This window comes from Canis lupus, chromosome 25 (assembly GCF_011100685.1).
Source record: "Canis lupus familiaris isolate Mischka breed German Shepherd chromosome 25, alternate assembly UU_Cfam_GSD_1.0, whole genome shotgun sequence".
Lineage (NCBI taxonomy): Eukaryota > Metazoa > Chordata > Mammalia > Carnivora > Canidae > Canis > Canis lupus.
The window spans coordinates 38180117-38198753 of record NC_049246.1 but is presented as its reverse complement, the minus strand read 5'-3'; the positions used below and the strand labels follow the sequence as shown (position 1 = coordinate 38198753).

The window sequence follows — 18637 nt, the reverse complement described above, 5'->3', positions numbered from 1 at the left end:
GAATGGGTGCCTGTGTTCACGGCCTGGATGAATTAACACACTGCTGAAGGCAAGATATTACCACGTCAGTTAGGACCTCTGCCTTTGGATTTTTTTTTTTTTTTTTAGAGGAAGACCTTGTTCAAATCCCAGTGATACCAGTTACTAGCAGTGTAACCTTAAATAAGTCATCCAGCCTCTTTCAACCTCCACTGTCTTCTTCATAGAATTGTATAGAATTCCTCCATCACAGGATTCTTAGGAGGATTAAATTGTTTAATAGAAAACACTTATCATAGAGTTTGGCACATAATAAGTATTTGGGATTAGTTTTTAGTACTAGTAATATACATAAAATAATCCATAATAATATATGTAAACTATAGTATAATCCATAAAAAATCAGTAGCCACTCCAACCATTTAGTTTATATCTAAAAGATAGTTTCCACTACATTATAAAAATAAAATCACATAAGAAATCAAATTGTGGCAAGCATATAGTTGTGACAAAGAGTATGGTTATGACTATTCATTTCCATTACCTGCTTTGACAGGAGATTCTTGCTGGGATGTAAAAGGTCAAATCAAATAACATCAAATCAAAAGCAGGTCTACAATGTTGAAATATAGCGATTCACATTAATCTCTTCTGTGCTTCGAATGCAGGGGTCTAGAGATGATCTCAGCACCAATGGAGGATTTCACACCCAGTCAGCTATGAAACATGCAAACTCTGTGGACACATCATTTTCTAAAGATGTTTTAAATTCCATAGCAGGTACTTAAGACCTTGTGAGAACACTTGTGTTTAACTCTCATCCATGTTTACATTACATATCATTGTGTTTTTTACCCACTCCATAATTCAATGTGCATAATTTCTGTGTGTCAAAGTATACTGTATTTATATAGCTAAAGAGTCTCTTAACTATTTCTTTGAAGACTATCCAGGGGCTTATTTTTCTCCTTAGCGTTCAGTTTTACTTGGCTCACAGAGTAATCTACTCAGATATTACCAAATTACTTCATTCTGGAAACAATCTTTAAGTTTTCATTGAGTACCACCTTTTAAAATATAATAGCCCATCAACTTCAAAGTTTACTTTGAAGAACTATTTTGGAAATGTCATCTTCATCTCTTATAAACTGTCAAAACTTGAAAGCTTCTTCCCCAAAAGCATCTTTATGAACATTTATTAAAGCATTTTCAAAAAAGAAACTTTCTTTAACAAGTTTTTTTAAGAAATCAAAAGAACAAGTTTTATTTTAATTCCATTTATAATGGCCTAAATTTTCCTAAATCTTTAATGCTGACATGGCCATTGTGATCATTCTTAAAATGTAGCATGTCTTTAATGACCCTTCCACATTTTGTTATGTTGGCTTTTCCCAACACTGCTACCACCCCAATGCTGGACATCTTTCTGGGTCATCATCTGAGCTCTGCGTGTGTGCCCATTGCATCTCATTATCATCTGTGTGCTGTGGCTTGTGTTTGCAGCATTTTCATCAATAGCTATTTCTGCAGTAAACCATGCTGACTCCAGAGCATCCTTAGCGAGTCTTGACTCCAACCCAAGCACCAATGAGAAGAGCAGTGAGAAGACTGACAACTGTGAAAAGGTGGGGCTTCTCTTCCCAATTACCCAGCACCTAGTGAGTCAGTACTCTCCCACTCTAACTAAATACTTCTTGGTTCTTCCATTCCTAGATCCCTAGGCCCTTATCTTTGATAGGGTCAACTCTTCGATTTGACAAGTTAGATCAAGCAGAAACCAGAAGTCTTCTCATGTGCTTTCTTCACATTATGAAGACAATTTCAGAGGGTAAAGAGAGCTCTTGAAAATTAAATTTTTAAAAAAAGGAAAAAACTTTCAATTTCCAAGAGTCTCATGCCACATGGTCTTTCCTTTCAGAGACGCTGATTGCCTACTGGCAAAGAGCACCTAGCCCAGAGGTGTCTGACTTCTTCAGCATCTTAGAGTAAGTTATAGAGTTGATTAGTGGAAATTTTTTTCTGGAATGCTTCAAAATAGTTCAGTATGCTATCCTTCATTCTAAGGACTCACATGCTGAACTATCAATCAATGCTCATGCATGAAATATTTAAAGAAAATATAATATTGTTCTTTTAATGTATTTAAATGGACAGTTTGTATAAATAAAAGGGCATGAATGATTAGAATGTGACTTTTTCCCTTCCTTTTTAGTGTTTGTCTTCAAAATTTCAGATACCTCGGGAAACGAAATATAATAAGGTAATGATTTTGAAATTCCAATAGGTTAGTCTGGTCTTTTAAAAAAATTATGGGGCAGCCCCAGTGGCTCAGTGGTTTAGCACCACCTTCAACTCAGGGCATGATCCTGGGGACCCCGGGATCTAGTCCCACTTTGGGCTCCCTACATGGAGCCTGCTTCTCCCTCTGCCTGTGTCTCTGCCTCTCTCTCTCTCTCTCTCTCTCTGTCTCTTATGAATAAATAAAATCTATAAAAAATATTTTTAAAAATTATGACATTAGTAATGTATCATGTTAGATTTATAAATATGTTAGAAATCTTAAAATACACATAGGGATAGTAAGGTTGACCTCAGAGTAGACATAAAAGTTTGATTGTCCTATACCCATAGTAGATCTAGGGCTAGGTAAAGCTGTCTAGAGAGAAAAGCACAAAACATACATTTCTGAAAGGAAACCACATTTCCTAGATTGTCTGAACTATCTTATCTATCATTTGTATGAATGGAATGTAGAAGATTCCTATTTAAGAAAATACACCCAATGTGAATAAGTCACAGGAATAAAAGGTACAGCAGAGGGAATATAGTCATTGGTTTTGTTGTTGGAGACAGATGACAGGTACTCTTCTAGTGACTGCAATAGATGTAAAGACTCACCAAATGACTACATTGTACACCTGAAACCAATATAACATTGTGTGTCAACTATTCTTCAATTAAAAGGAAAGAAAGAATATATTTTCAGTAAGCTAAAAATAAAAATGAATATGGAATAACTTTTGTGTTGATATCCTTTCCTCATGAGAGACCACAAAGCCCCCAGCACCTTCACTAAACCTCCATTTCCCATTTCCAGAAGATGTAATTTTATTTTTCATAGCATGTGAACTATTTCATTGTTCAGTAATCACTCTGCCACTTGCTGTTCTGTATTTATAAATAAATTAGAAATACTGAGCTATGATTAAAACATCAGTTTTCCTTGCAGAAAAATTGCTGCTGCATTTAAATTTGTGCAGTCCACCCAGAACAATGGAACTCTCAAAGGATCTAATCCTTCCTGCCAAACATCAGGCCCCTTGTCACAATGGTAACATCGCATTTACTTGATATTTGTAATTATATTGTATGTATACGTATGTGTATATATATATATGCATGTCTGCATATGTATATATACATATATATATATGATTATGGATGTATATACATGTATGGAGGTGTGGATGTGCACATATGTACATGCACAGGTGCACACACATATGTATATATGCTCATACTTCAAACCAAATGCAGAGTACAATAACTCTATGTTTCTTTGAAAAAATTTCTTAGGTACTTCCCCATCTGCCCTGCTAGCTTGTGAAGACCTAAGAAGCAAGGATTATGCTTTATTAATGTGCACTCAGGGCACAATGCCATGCACAAGATGAGGGTTAATAGGTACCTTAATTTAATTGAACCCAAAAGACAGAATTCCAATAAATTATTCATTTAATGTTTGCTAACCTCCTAGTGACAAAGTAAAATGCGAGGTTGTATCTCCTCATCCTCTCAGTAATTGTAATATGTTAGCAGTATTGTTAGAGCTCAAATTGTTTTTTAAAGGGTCAAAGGCAGTGAGGAAGCATGGATAAGCTCACGGTAGAGTTCCTAGTCATTAGACTGATTTGACTAGCTTAGAGGACCTGGAGTCATCCTTTATTAACCTATGTGGTGGGGAAATTTTGCCCTGAAATCCTACTTTAAATCTCCCCTGAGTCTAGTAAATAAGAATTCTTTGCTAAAATTTTCTCTAGTTTCTCTAGTTTGATTTATTCCTCCCAGAGGTACCATAATAATATATAATGTGAAAATGGCTGTACTTTAGAAAGAATTTTGGAAATAGCAAAGTGGTATATAACCAGTAAATTGAGGAGTAAATTTTGCCTCTTAGTCCATAGAGACTCCTTGAAGTTGTCCCTTGTGTGAAAGTAAATGAGAAAATGTAATAGGCATGTTTTTCAAATGGTAATACAATAGAGGACTATAAACAATGACTTTCTACGTTTAAAGACAATAGTAATGTACCTGAGATCACTGCAATTTTGTTGATGTTTGGTCAGTTTGATTTCAGGCTCCTTCCTGAATGATCTAGACAGACCCTGGACATTCCTACCTCTCCCCTTCTAGAAACCAGGATTTTTCTTCCAGAAGTTCCATACTAAAATAGACTCAAAACCTGGAAGTAAACCAGTCCCAAAGGTCCAGGCCATATAGCACAGAACCTATTATTTCTTGTAGTTTCAGCAATGACCCTGACTCCCTTAGCTACTGAAAACTAAAGGTAGATCTTCTAGGCCTCAGTCCATCCAGAGCCTTTGATTTCACCAGAACCAAATAAGGCTCAAAGAGTGGGACCAAGAGAAAACCATTCTTTGCCTCTTCTACAGGCTTGATTCTTCAGGGTATCTCCTATTGCCTGCTTTCATCCAAAAAAAATGTTCTGTTATCTTGGCCAAATGATAGCTTAAATGAAAGTCAAGAATGAGAAGTAGTCCTACTTCCACATAACACTGGCTCATTCCCCCAGATGGAAATGCCAAGGAGACATTGAATGAGAGTCACTGCAGGCCATTGTCATCGGCCTGGGAAAGTGGCTGCACCAGCAGCCCTGTTAGCTCTCTCCCCTACTAGGATGGAATACTGTGAAATTCTCATGGAATTTCATGATTTCATTAAACAATAATGAATATGCTTGTTCAGATTTAAATGCAGTATCTATTATTCTTCTGTCATCCTTTGGTATTGATTATCATTCTGAACCTTTTTGTGGCTTAAATACAATTTCTCCAAAAGCATTCTTAAAAGTCCCTTTTATCATGTTACCTATAATCAATATTTTTAATAAAACACCTCTGTTTAAAAACTACTTTATTTGACTCAATCTGGAATACTTGATTGAACATTTGTATGTCATTTCTCTTGTACTTTAACCATTTTTTTTCTTATTGCATTTTCAGGATGCATACCACATCCACTCATGAAGGACATAAGCAGCACAGATCACAAACTTTACCTATAATTCGAGGCAAAAATGCACTTTCAAACCCCAAACTCTTACAGATGTTAGACAATACCATGTCCAGTAAGTAAACAGGAAACCTTCTTAGTAACAAGATGGTTACCAGTGTTTCTCTAGATGTGTGCAAAACGTGAAATGTGTTATAATATTTCAGAAACGTAGGGGCTGTTGCTGTGCCACCTAGATCACTACTTTTCAGGCTTGCTGTAGCCCAGGAAACTTTTCATAGAGGAAAGAAATCACCAGAGAGGGGATTTAAAAAGTGTAGTGTCTTTATAAAGAAGAAAGGAAAAAGGCCAATTGCTCAGTCTAATCTGCTTGGTGTAGCTCCTCTGGTGTCAAGTGACTTTCTATTGTCAGGGTTACAGGGGCCTCTCTCAACCAGATTATTACTGTCTGCTCCTTGGGAAGAGGAGAAAGTTGTCCATGTCCTAGAAGCAGTAAGTGTGACATCTGGAACACAGTGATCCACACATTCCAGCTTGTGAATGAGGAAAAATGGGCCCAGTGTTTTGTATCTTGTACATGTTAGTGATTATGGGCAGAGTTACTTGTTTGAAGGCGTATGCCTTTACCTGTAAATATATTTAGTGTCGTTAATAGCCATTAGTGAACACTGCCCACAGAGACTGTACATTTCGTCTGTTAGCTTGGGAGTGTAAAACTTGACCCAGACTGAGTATGAAAGAAATATGACTCTGTCAATGCCTAAGTCAATGGAAGGAAGTAAGAAATAATGGCAAGTGGATCACTCTTGTCTATAGCTGACATATGAAAGGGGCACACACGTTGTCTTAGTCAATTTGAGTTGCTACAACAAGTTAACAGTCTAAGTGGCTTAAACAACAAACGTTTATTTCTCATAGTTCTGGAGGGTGGGAGACCCAAGGTCAAGGTGCCAACAGATTTGATGTCTGATGAGAACTCTATTCCTGGTTTGCAGACAGCCACCTTCTTGTTGTGTCCTCACATGACAGGTTATCTTTCTGGTGTCTCTTTTTATCAGAGCACTAACCGATTCATGAGGGCTCTATCCTCATGAGCTAATTACCTCCCAAAGATCTCCCCTCCAAACACCATCACATTGGGGATTCAGGCTTCGACTTTGGGGGAACATGAACATTCAGTCTATAGCATCCACTCAAGTCTCTATCTAGAGTCTTTGATTCAGCCGATAAGGTAATTGAAAAAACAAAAGCACTTTGATTTAATAAATTGCTTATCAAAATGCCAGTAAACATTGACTGTGTTATAATAGAAGGAAGTCCTTTATCAGATACGAGTTTTCTTAGACACTTATGCATGTTCCACCTTATATTTTGTAGGCAACTCCAATGAAATAGACATTGTGCATCATGTGGACACAGAGGCCAATATAGCTACAGAAGTTTGCCTGACTATTCTAGACCTGCTATCCCTTTTCACCCAGATTCACCAGGTAAGTGTGATTCTGACATCTTCTGCAACGTGAACAAATGGGAGGTAGAAAAGTGTAAAGTCAAGAACATGTATTTAAAATATTTTATGAGGGACGCCTAGGTGGCTCAGCAGTTGAGTGTCTGCCTTTGGCTCAGGCATGATCCTGGGGTCTGGGATTGAGTCCCGCATCAGGCTCCTTGTGGTAAGTCTGCTTCTCCCTCTGCCTGTGTCTTTGCCTATCTCTCTCTCTCTCTCTCATGAATAAATAAATCCTTAAAAAATAATAAAATATTCTATGAAATCAATTAACTTTACATAAAGCAACCTAAGTGTGAGTGGAAAAAATTTTAAAGATGAGACTCAGAATTTTATCACAAGTTGACTACCTACTCAAATGATATACCTACATATGTACTTCACTATCATCAAATAATAAACATTCTTCATTATTCCTCCTACTTCCCTCTCAGGCAAGCCAGGCTGAGGGAGAGTGGGACTTTACTTTTTCAATCTCAAGGGGAGAGACAAATAACAGCTAGATCCAACAGACTTAATAATACTGAGCATCTTTTTGTGTGCTTATTGTCATCTGCATAACTTTGGTGAAATAACACCATTACAGACTATTAGAATGACTAGAATTAAAAAGACTGTACCAAGTTTGGCGAGGGTATGGAAAAACTGAAACTCTCATCCACTGATGGCGGGAATGTAAACACTCTGGAAAACAGTATGGAAGTCTAAAAGGTTAAATGTTTATCACGTGACCAGCCATTCCAATACTAAGAATTTACCTAGGAAAAGTAAAAGCATCTGGTCATACAGAACTGTGTACACAAATATTCATAGAAGCCTTATTTTTAATAAATACTGGAAACAACTCAAATGTATGTCAACAGGTGAATAGATTTCTTAAATGGTGGTATATCCATACAATAGAATACTGCTCAGTCATGCTTAGTGAAAGAAGCCAAGCAAAAAGAGTATTTACTGTATGATGCCACTTATATAAAATTTTATAAATGTGAACTATAGAAATTACATATCAATTATACCTCAATAGAGATATTTAAAGTATTAGCTTAATCTAATGAGCTCATAGATGTTCGGGGTTGAAGTAGGAACAGTTGGATCCATTGAATAAAATCGATGCCAAACACAATGATCATGCCAAGAAAGCCCACTTTCAGGTAAAATGTCAGCATGGTGATAGAAAAAGAAAAAACCATATTTTAATTCTTTATTGCTCATTGAAAATGTCAGCCAAATCTCAGACATCCTAAAGGCCCTACCAATGCCTGGGGAATTGCCTCTCTATAACTTTATCTTTTACCTCTCTCCTGATCTCACCCCATACCCCATGCTCAGGCTGCTCTGCTCCTTTTTTCAATCTGAACTCACAAGCTTCTTCCCAATTCGTATTCCTGATACTAACGGTTTCTCTCTCAGACCCTTCAGATCTACCCATGGCCAATTCCTTCAGCTCACATGTCAGTTGATCCATTAAAGACATCTTGACTAACCACCCTATCTAGCATAATCCTATGCCCAAAGCAATTATTTTTTATTATATCCTATCATTCTGCTCTGTTTTCTTACTTAGTAATTTTTTTTCAATTACTGCTTTGTAAGTTTCACTGGGAACATAGACCTTATTTTCTTACTCAAAACTATTTGCAGCACCCAGAATTATGCCTACCACATAGTAGGTTCACAACAAATATCTTTTGAAAGAATACTGTTGTCCCTTAACTCATCCTAATTAACTTCTGTGTTAAATTTCTAGAGACAACTCCAACAATCTGAATGTCAAAACTCAATGATGAAGAGGGTGTTTGATACCTACATGCTCTTTTTCCAAGTCAACCAGTCAGCCACAGCACTGAAGCATGTGTTTGCCTCCTTAAGACTGTTTGTATGCAAGGTAAGCATTTTCCTGGCTCCAATTAAAGCTTGGGAAGGATGATGATAAACACATAATAATCCTGTGGAGGAAGAAGACTTGTTTTCTTCTATTTTGCTTTATTTGGTTTTATAAGACTATTCTGGGGTTTTAATAAGCCATTTGATTCATGGTCTGAAAATAAGTTCACAGCCTTGACAGCCAATCCACTGGGATATCAAAATGGAATAAAATTAACATCTAGCTTTTTTTTTTTTTTTTTGGTTTTCAGTATTTGTGGCAGAAAGGTAAAAAGCACATCATCAAATGTGATGTCCATTGCCACATTAAGTAGACAGAGCTACCACCTTTGAGGATCCCTCTGGTTTGACGATGTTGGGTGAATAGAAAGCATTTCAAAGCTCTCAGTCCCTGGTTCTGGGTTGTCATTGGTTATTGATACATGGGAAACTTATCATGTAGAGAATGATTATTTCTAGGAAAAAAGAGAAATATTACTATAGACTTAAATAAATACAATTCTATCCTTCCACTTGCAGATAGAAGAAAAACACTAGATTTTTAAAAAAAAAAAAAGGTGGATTTTGTTCTAAGGAATTATAAAATTCGGCATACACAGAGTAAAATGAAGGCATGTCCACCTTTAACCAGTCCTTCTATTTCCATAGTTTCCTTCAGCATTCTTTCAGGGGCCTGCTGACCTGTGTGGATCATTCTGCTATGAAGTCCTGAAATGCTGTAACCACAGGTCACGGTCAACGCAGACTGAAGCATCAGCACTTCTGTACTTTTTCATGAGGAAGAATTTTGAATTTAACAAACAGAAGTCAATTGTCCGATCCCACTTACAAGTAAGTGCTGCCAATTTTCATTAATGCTGTGGTGAAAACCACTTATCTGTTCCAACACTGATAGAAGCCTGCTGGCCCCAGGGCAAAAGCTACCAGCTCCTCTACCAGTAGAGGAGCCCTCCTTTAAGACTCTCTGCACACTCAGCTCTTGCTCAGAGAAAGAGGGTAGCTGGGAAGAAATCAGCAAAACCCGTAGTCCCACTTGGACTTTTCTCTTCTTCTTCCAGGGAACAGAATCAACTAGAATACACGACTCAGGAAACCATAGCTATCTCTAGGATGCCAAACCCCACCAGATTCTGCATGCAGAAATGTCTTTCTTTAAGGCATCCCAAGATTCCTCCCTCTATAACTCCTTATTATATAAATATTTAAAATTATAGGAAACGCCCTAGATGATATGGCCTTCTAAAAATTTAATGCATAAAGATGCTATTCTTTGAACTCACAGGGAACAATCAATGATACATTCATCCAGTCCAATGGACTTCTTTAAAATTACTATTTCTGAGCTACCACTTTTGAAGTTTCATTGTTCTTTTCTCTTCTAGCTCATCAAGGCTGTAAGCCAGTTAATAGCAGATGCCGGGATTGGAGGCTCTCGGTTTCAACATTCCCTTGCAATTACCAATAATTTTGCTAATGGAGACAAGCAGATGAAAGTAAGAAATGCTTTATGGATATTTTCAAAGACAAGAATAAATGAAACAGATATCTTTTGTGAAATATCAAAATCATAAAAAATACAATTTCTGTATTTTGTTTATTGAGACTTAAACTGAGTACTTACATTGAGTTTGCTTGTTTGAATTGACAATCAGCTGTAACTGTGTCCGTCTGTCATCTGTTAAGTGGAATTTGCAAGGTGTGTGATTGAATGAGCTATAACAAGAAAACTAACCACAAACATCCAGAAATACAGTAATCCTCTCATAATCTTGTTCTTGGTCAAATTTATTGAATCTCTCTTCTAGACATTTCTGAAGACTTCTCCTTTAGTCTTAGTACTGAAAAATCCAGGGATAAGGGCTGGCATCAGTCATGGTTGAACCCAGGGATTAAACTGTTTCCACATTAATTCAAAAAGATAGCTGCACTCCCATATTCAAAATAGCATTATTTTCAATAGCCAAGGCATAGAAACAAGCTAACTGTCCATCAGTGAATGAATTGATAAAGCAGTTGTGGTTTATATGTTCAATGGCATAGCATTCAGCTTTAAAAACTGAGGCAATCCTACCATGTGTGACAACATAGATAGACATTGAGGGCATTATGCTAGGTAAAATAAATCAAAGAAAGATGAATACTGTATGATCTCACTTATATGTGTGATCTTGACAAAAGAACTGAAAACCATGGGAAAAAAATCCGAATTGTGGTTATCAGAGGCAGGGGGTGGGTAATGGTGGTCAAAAGCTACCAACTTCTCATTGTAAGATAAGTACTAGGGATGTCAGGTACAACATGATGATTACAGCTAACACTGCTCTATGCTATATAGAAAAGTTAGTTGTTAAGAGAGAAAATCTATGAGTTGTCATCATAAGGGGAATTTCTTTTCCTTTTTTCCTTTTTTTTTCTTTCTGTCCTTTGTTTTGCACCTATATAAGAAGATGACACTTAGCTGAATCTATTGTGGTACTCATTTCACAATATATATAAATCAAACTGCCATGCCTTAAACTCGTACAGTAGTATATATCAATTACTTCTGTGTAAAATTGAAAAAACAATTTAATAAGAAAGTTTTGTATTTAATTAAAAAATAATCATGTTTTTGGGTCCCCTTCCCCTACTGCTTCATTTTTGCCTCTCTCTCTCAGTTCAATTTTCCTCCTTGTTTGTTTCATTTACGAATAGGCTCTCCCCGTGAGCTTACTCTCTTAGAAATTCTGAGGACACTGGAGTATCCTATAGGTGGAAAAAGCACCTCAGGACACCCTAGGTGTCAGAGTCAGCTAAGTGTCTGCCTTTAGTTCAGGTCATGGTCCTGGGATTGACCTCCACATGTGGCTACATGCTCAGCAGGGACTCTGCTTCTCCCTCTTCCTCTGCCCCTCTCCCCCTCCCCCAGCTCATGCTGTCTCTCTCTCCCTTTCTTTCTCAAATAAATAAATAAAATCTTTAAAGAAAGAAAGAAAAAAAAGCACCTCATTCAATACTGCCAATCAAATTCCCAGAACTGAATCTCTTGGTCTAAACCTTGTATCATATGACCATTCCTAAACCGATCACTGGCTTGAGGGATTAAAGAATATGAGTGGCCAGGCCAGTTTGGGGGGCTACCCACTGGTGCCTATGAATGAAGTAGATGCTTTCAAATCACATGAACCATAGTCAGAGAGGAGAGCTCCTCAAAGAACAATCAGGATGCTATTACTAGAAGAAGCTAGATGAGCAGATAAGATGGAGTCTACCACAGTTCTTATGTCAAATGTGTAAAATCACAGTACATGGAATGCATATATAAAGAAAGTACATGTTTATGAACAATATAGAGAATGCACCAAACTGTGATGCCAAGCCATAACTAATAGCATAACTTTGAAGTGACCTACTTGAGGAATTAGAACAGATAATGATCCAGGCTCTCTGTTTTCCAAAGAACAGCAACTTCCCAGCAGAGGTGAAAGATCTGACGAAACGTATAAGGACTGTTTTGATGGCAACAGCACAGATGAAGGAACATGAGAAGGACCCCGAGATGCTGGTGGATCTCCAGTACAGTCTGGCAAACTCCTATGCAAGCACCCCTGAGCTGCGGAGGACATGGTTGGAAAGCATGGCCAAGATTCACGCGAGAAACGGAGACTTATCCGAGGTAATCAGCAAAGACTCAGTCCTTCTCCACTGGCATTGTCCTCTTCATCAGAATGATGGGATTTTCATTTACAGTAGGTTACCATAGTTTTCCACTCGTCTAGATATGACCCAATTATATATTATGGGCATTAAATTTGCACGTAGGGTTCAAGAATGCCTGACTCCATGTAAATGGTACCAAGTAAAGGCCAGAGTTGTTGGTATCAGCTGTAATTGTAGGATATGCAATGCAGACCGAATGTTAAAAGCCTAAGACTAAGGGAAGATGGTTGTAAGGGTGTCTGGAAATTGAATTATATAAGTTAATGTTCTGTGTTTTAAAATGTCTTCCCTGTAATTAGAGTCCGATAGGAAAGCTTGCCACCATGGTGAGTAATCTCCGGCTGGGGTAATCTGTCCTCATTTGCAGCTAGTCTGAACTGGTGATGGAAATATTAACACTCCCACAAGCCATGTGAGGAGAGTGCACTATGGGAAGGTTATAAATCAATAGACAACTCTTTTTTAAAAAAGATTTTATTTATTTATTCATGAGAAACACACACAGAGAGAGGCAGAGACACAGGCAGAGGGAGAGGGAGAAGCAGGCTCCATGCAGGGAGCCCGACGCGGGACTCCATCCCAGGTCCCCAGGATCACACCCTGGGCTACAGGCGGCGCTAAACTGCTAGGCCACCGGGGCTGCCCAATAACCAACTCTTTAATGTCAATTTAAACACTGGCTGGATTTTTATACAGCGGTTTCACAGACCCCAAGTGGTTTCCAGATACCAAATGGAAAAATTTGTCTTATTCTCAGAGATATGCCCCTTTGGGGAAGAGATTAATTTATCTGGGATAATCCTAACACCTGAAGTTGTTCTAAATGTATATGAGGGGTCCTGGGATAGAAATAGAGCCAATCAGAAACCACAGTTGGAGGCAATTTGATGGGACAAGAATGAGAAATTCCAGTTCCCTTGGACTGTCCAGAGAATGGAGAAATCCCTCCATAAAACTTAGAAGGAAAAAGCTGAAGTCCTGTGGACCCCTCAGCAAGTCAGCAATGTATGTGGTCAGCAATGTTCAAAGCTTTTCAGGAGACATTAGGGGACAGTAAAATCACCATATGACCAGGTTGGCAGGAGCACTCATGTAACATAATGCTGCACGGTTTAGTCAAGTACCACCTTGTCGAGGTGACCATCTTAAAGGAAGTAGATTTTCCAAGGTGGGCCATTGCTGGAAGTAGAAAAGGTAAGAAGGTAGCTTAATTTTACTCCCAATTTCCATCCTGATGCTCTAGCTTGTAGTTTTAACAAGAAAAGAGAGTGGATTTAAAAATATATACGTTAGATATTAAGGAAGGAAGGGGGGGCACCTGGGTGGCTCAGTGGTTGAGCATCTACACTTAGCTCAGTTTGTGATCCTGGGGTCCTGGGATCAAGTCCCACATCGGGGAGCCTGCTTCTCCTTCTGCCTTGTCTCTGCCTCTCTCCATGTCTCTCATGAATAAATAAATAAAAATCTTTTTTTAAAAAAAAGGAAGAAAGCTAATTCTATGGAAAAATTCTTCAGGTCAGCTCAGGTGAAAACTACATCCAGATAAACAAACAAAAGTTCTCAAAGAGGCATTTTATTCTTGATTGGGAACTTTTTGGAAATCAAATCAATTCTTGTTTTTGATTCTTTCATTAAAAGGATGCCTCCACATATTCTCACCGAATGGAATATCAGCTCACCTTGGAAGATTTGTCCAATTAAGCAAATAGTAAAATCTATGCTGTGCTTTCCTCTAAAACTGTTTTCTTTCTTATTACAGGCTGCAATGTGCTACATCCACATCGCTGCCCTCATTGCAGAATACCTGAAAAGAAAGGGTAAGACGTCCATGGGCAGGGAGGAAATTCGAGAAGTTGACATGTTTAAACATAAATTAAAATTAACATATTAATTTTAGGTAGTATTAATCTCAATTATGTTTTATTAAGTAACATTAATTGTCACAGATATTTCTAGTTATTCTGTACTTCACATTTTAGTTCTCTCGTGCCATTATCAATGTTTATTTTATGTACAAAAAGGCTAACTGGTCAGCCTCTTAGTTCAAAATGAGAATGTTTCATTGGTTAACCATTTAGAGTCTCATAAGCTTTTATTAACAACATCATGCAGCAATGTCCTAACCTCATCTTGCACTACCATAGGTTACTGGAAAATGGAAAAGATATGCACACCATCCCTGCTCCCGGAGGATATCCACCCCTGTGATAGCTACCCATTACTAACAGCTCCTGGTGGAGGAAGTGAGTGATCTAACTCTCCCGCATAAACTCATTTATCCCCATGGGAACAGTGCAGAGGAAATCACGTTGCTGCTTAAAGTTTACTTGGATGAAACTTTTAAGAGTATCCTTAGAAGCAAAAACTATCTCAGACCTTCATACCTCCCACAGTAAAAGCTTGAAGCTCCTACCATTCCAAAATCTACCTGAATTCATGAAGTTTAGAACTGAAAAACTCTCTGCAAATAGAATCTCATCTTATCCAAGATTTAGGATTATGAGTCATGGCCATTTTTGTTACCAGTCTACATACTCGTTTGCCCTTGGGATTTTATTCTGAAATTATTTAAAATTGCAAGAGAAATCCATTTGAATTGTAAAATGTAGTAAGACGACTCATTCAAAACAAGAAACGCCAAAAATATATATGCAAGACTCTATATAATCAACATGTTCCATTTCCTTTTTAAAAGTATAAACTGAGTTGGACAACTTAGAACACATGATAATTCACAGTATTGGTTTCCTTTAATTAAGAATATTTCATCTTTAAAGTCTGATGAAAAAATTTGTAACAATAACTAAAGAATTACTCTTTGTAAAAAAATTTGGTAACATGGTTAATCCACTGAATCTGTTTTCTCTCCCAAAAGTTTGTTCAAACCCAAAGTTTATGGCCTGCAATCTGTTTCCTAACACTCTCTTCACTTTCAAACTGTAGTGGAAAATTCAGTGTATGAAAAACAAAAATGAATCTTTAGATATTAAGATAAAAATAACTGAACAAAAAGTAAATGGACTTCAGTTACAATATTTTGGGAACAAAATTAATCCCTTATTCTTTTAACTATGCATATATTTTCTAAAGAATCTCAGTGGATAAGACGTTTGAACCAAAGGACCAAAGTGAACAATGAGACAATGAGGTCACTTGTTTGAGGAGGAAACCAGATCTGGCTTCATGGCTCATGTCCATCCTAAAAATCAGAGATCTTCCTGCTTAACGATTCCACACTTAACGATTTAGCTTCATTTTTATATGCAAGTCATCAAAATCATTATTGTTTTGTCTAACATACCCTTCTTCCCTGTGTGTGTCATCATCAGTTACCATAAAATTCCATAAAGACTTACAAATCCTAACCAAAAAATGAATAAACCTGATAAAACTAGGTGTCAGTTTGAGAAATTGTGGAAACTTCTATCCCAAAATATTGCGTGAAACTTTAATATTAAAAAAATGTTAAATACTTACTTCAACATCTAAGATGATATTGGATTATAACATACCAATATATTTGTTTAGTAAGCTCTAAGGAAGGTGATTTTTTTATGATACATTAGCATAGATAGATAGATAGATAGATAGATAGATAGATAGATCCATTGGCATATATCTGAAGTCCTTAATATACTTTTATATTATGATGTTTCTAAGTCAGAGGGAGAAAACATCCCCTAACTATAATGTGCACATAATAAGAACATAGGCAATATAAGCAACTCCAGAAAGTATCACTGTAATAATGATCATCATCCTGCAAAAAAATGTATCATGACTTTCTCTGCTATATCCCTGCTAATCAGTTGTCATAGATTTTAATACATGTTTAATTACAGAAGGAACATTATTATCTTAAAAAGTAGGAAAGTAGAATTTTAAATGCAAGGATTAGATTGCAACAATTATTCTAATTATAACTTCTAGCATGTTTCGGGAGTGATCATTTAGTTTCATAGCTAATGAGGCAATTATTTAAAATGGAAACATCTCACAGAAGTATTAACTACAGTTTTTAAAACACTTGCTCCATGTAAGGCCTCACACTTGGCTCTACACTGGTGGTATCTCAGTTAGTTTCCAGTAATGAGTCTTTGAGTCAGGTGCTATTATTGCCTCCTGTTTTCAAGTGAAAAAAACAAGAGAAGTTATACAACCTGACCCAGGGTGCATGGTTAGCTCATGATGGGGCCAAAGTTCAAGGACTGGTCTGTCACTCTAAGCTGTGCTCCTAACTACTCAATTCCCCACCATTCAGTTCCAATCCCTCCTCTGGGGACATTGCCCATGCTCAACTGTCTTTCTATATTATCTGTAGAACTAGATCTTTTCTTTTTATCTTGGTAGCTATGGTGCTAAGAAAATTTAAGAGAGTTTCCAGATAATGCAAAAGAGTGATAATTAGCAAGTAATAAGCATTGTTTCCATAATGCATTGACCATGCCAAGTGTTTTCTCAAATATTAATGTTTTGAATCCCTTCAACCATCCTTTGAGATAGATATTAACATGTTCAGTTTAACAAATGGGAGAAGCAGGCTCAGAGTCTGGCTAAACTAGAAGCCTGGAACCATGTCTATCTACAAATTCTGTATTCTGTCCATAATTCCAAGCCAGCTCCTAAAAGAAAATGTGTCACCTGAAAAATGGTACAAATTTATAAAATAGGATCATTGGTTGCCCCGGGAGAGACTATTTATCAACAGTCTTAATCTATCCATCTCCTTGACCCTGTGAGTTTTATTGTGCTACCACTTGTAACATCATGAAGAAAGGCATTATTTATTCCAAACAGGATTTGAGTCAAATAATAATGTCGCATTTTTGGTCCTCTCAAGGTATGTTCTCTATGGGCTGGCCAGCTTTTCTGAGCATTACACCAAATATTAAAGAAGAAGGAGCAATGAAAGAAGATTCGGGAATGCAAGACACACCATACAATGAGGTTAGATCAATATGATCTAGTGTATAGTAAACGAGTAAAAAGATGCATTGAACTGTTACATTGAGCTGAATATGGAAAAGAAAATCTTATTCAGAAATCAAATAAAGTTACTGTATAATAGGACTTAGGTTAAGTAAAAAACAGGCCAGCATTAAGCTGAGATTAACAGGTATCAGATTCCACTGATAGGTAAAGCGTAATTTTCAATGAATATTTAAACTAAACTTTACTTCTCTAGGATGGACCCAAATTTATAATGTCTGCTCCTCTATAAGATGTGAAGTCCCTAGTCCTTTGGTAAATGTCCTGAGGGATCTGAAAATTTTCTGAGCTGGTCACTTTTTTTTAACGCATTAGAAAATTTGTTTACAAATACACTTGAACAGAAAGGCTCACTGGTTCCTGCAGAAAACCTTTTGATTTGCAAACCATGGTTATTTTTCATTAATCAAAAGAAGCTTTCTACTGGCAATTATAGCAATAATTCTGATAAAGCAAACAGAGCTCCCTCATCAAGTAAAAATATTCCATAAGCTAATTGTTTAAATCTCAGTGTTATATGGATTTAAAAAAAGGATACAGAAAACTAGTTTGGGGGCAGATTTTAATTAAATTTTGTATATGCTTTTATTTTAATTTAGTATACCTTGCAAATAAACAGTAATACAACTACATATTTATGTTAACTATTTCAAATTCTGTTTAAGAATCTTTTCCTCAAAGACAATGCTGAAAGGATTCCAACAGTGTTATCCACTTGCTTCATTGAGTATATAATTTGATTCAGCTGAATATTTATTTATTTTTATAGATTTTATTTCCTTTTTTTTTTCTTTTTTTAGATTTTATTTCTTTATTTGAGAGAGAAAGAGTGAGAAAGAGAGGACAAGCAGCAGGGAGGAGCTGAGGGTGAGGGAGAAGCAGGCTCCCCGCTGAGCAGAGAGCCCAGTGCAGGACTCCAGAGAGATCATGACCTGAGCCAAAGATAGACACTTAACCGACTGAGCCACCCAGGCACCCGCAGTTGAATATTTAACCATTAGTATATGTGAGACATTGAATTAAGGGTGGAGGACAACGATAAATAAGACATAATCCTGATTTTCAAAGAGTTTAGAATCTTAAGGACAAACTTTTTTCAGGGTGGAGAGGAGCCAGTCTAAGACCCAACCACTATAAATCTAGGCAATGAGAGCAACTTTTTAAGTGACCATGGTGGGAACGCAGATGGATGGGACATATATGAAAGCTCTCCAGACTTTTGCACTGGATCTTGGCATTGATGGGACTTAAAGGTGCCAAATGAGAAAATAAGGTCCTTAGAGGACCTAGTAATCTGAATCACAATGTGTATACACCCTGTTT

At 37.0% G+C, this 18637-nt stretch overlaps 1 protein-coding gene across 13 annotated transcripts in view; it reads left to right on the top strand.

The window, feature by feature from the left end:
• The window catches only part of DOCK10 (dedicator of cytokinesis 10), a 260328-nt gene that overhangs the window by 222578 nt on the left and 19113 nt on the right, over positions 1-18637 (top strand). For 10 of the 13 annotated variants that reach the window (XM_038573971.1, XM_038573966.1, XM_038573967.1 and 7 more), the window contains exons 34-48: positions 648-759; positions 1483-1604; positions 1693-1807; positions 1898-1964; positions 2192-2239; positions 3209-3310; positions 5223-5347; positions 6610-6722; positions 8490-8627; positions 9275-9457; positions 10009-10119; positions 12066-12281; positions 14085-14142; positions 14470-14568; positions 17166-17272. In XM_038573971.1, coding sequence (XP_038429899.1) covers positions 648-759; positions 1483-1604; positions 1693-1807; positions 1898-1964; positions 2192-2239; positions 3209-3310; positions 5223-5347; positions 6610-6722; positions 8490-8627; positions 9275-9457; positions 10009-10119; positions 12066-12281; positions 14085-14142; positions 14470-14568; positions 17166-17272 — 1716 coding nt within the window. The remainder of the gene's footprint in view (positions 1-647; positions 760-1482; positions 1605-1692; positions 1808-1897; positions 1965-2191; positions 2240-3208; positions 3311-5222; positions 5348-6609; positions 6723-8489; positions 8628-9274; positions 9458-10008; positions 10120-12065; positions 12282-14084; positions 14143-14469; positions 14569-17165; positions 17273-18637) is intronic. The other 3 variants (XM_038573968.1, XM_038573970.1, XM_038573961.1) reach the window with 2 other exon arrangements.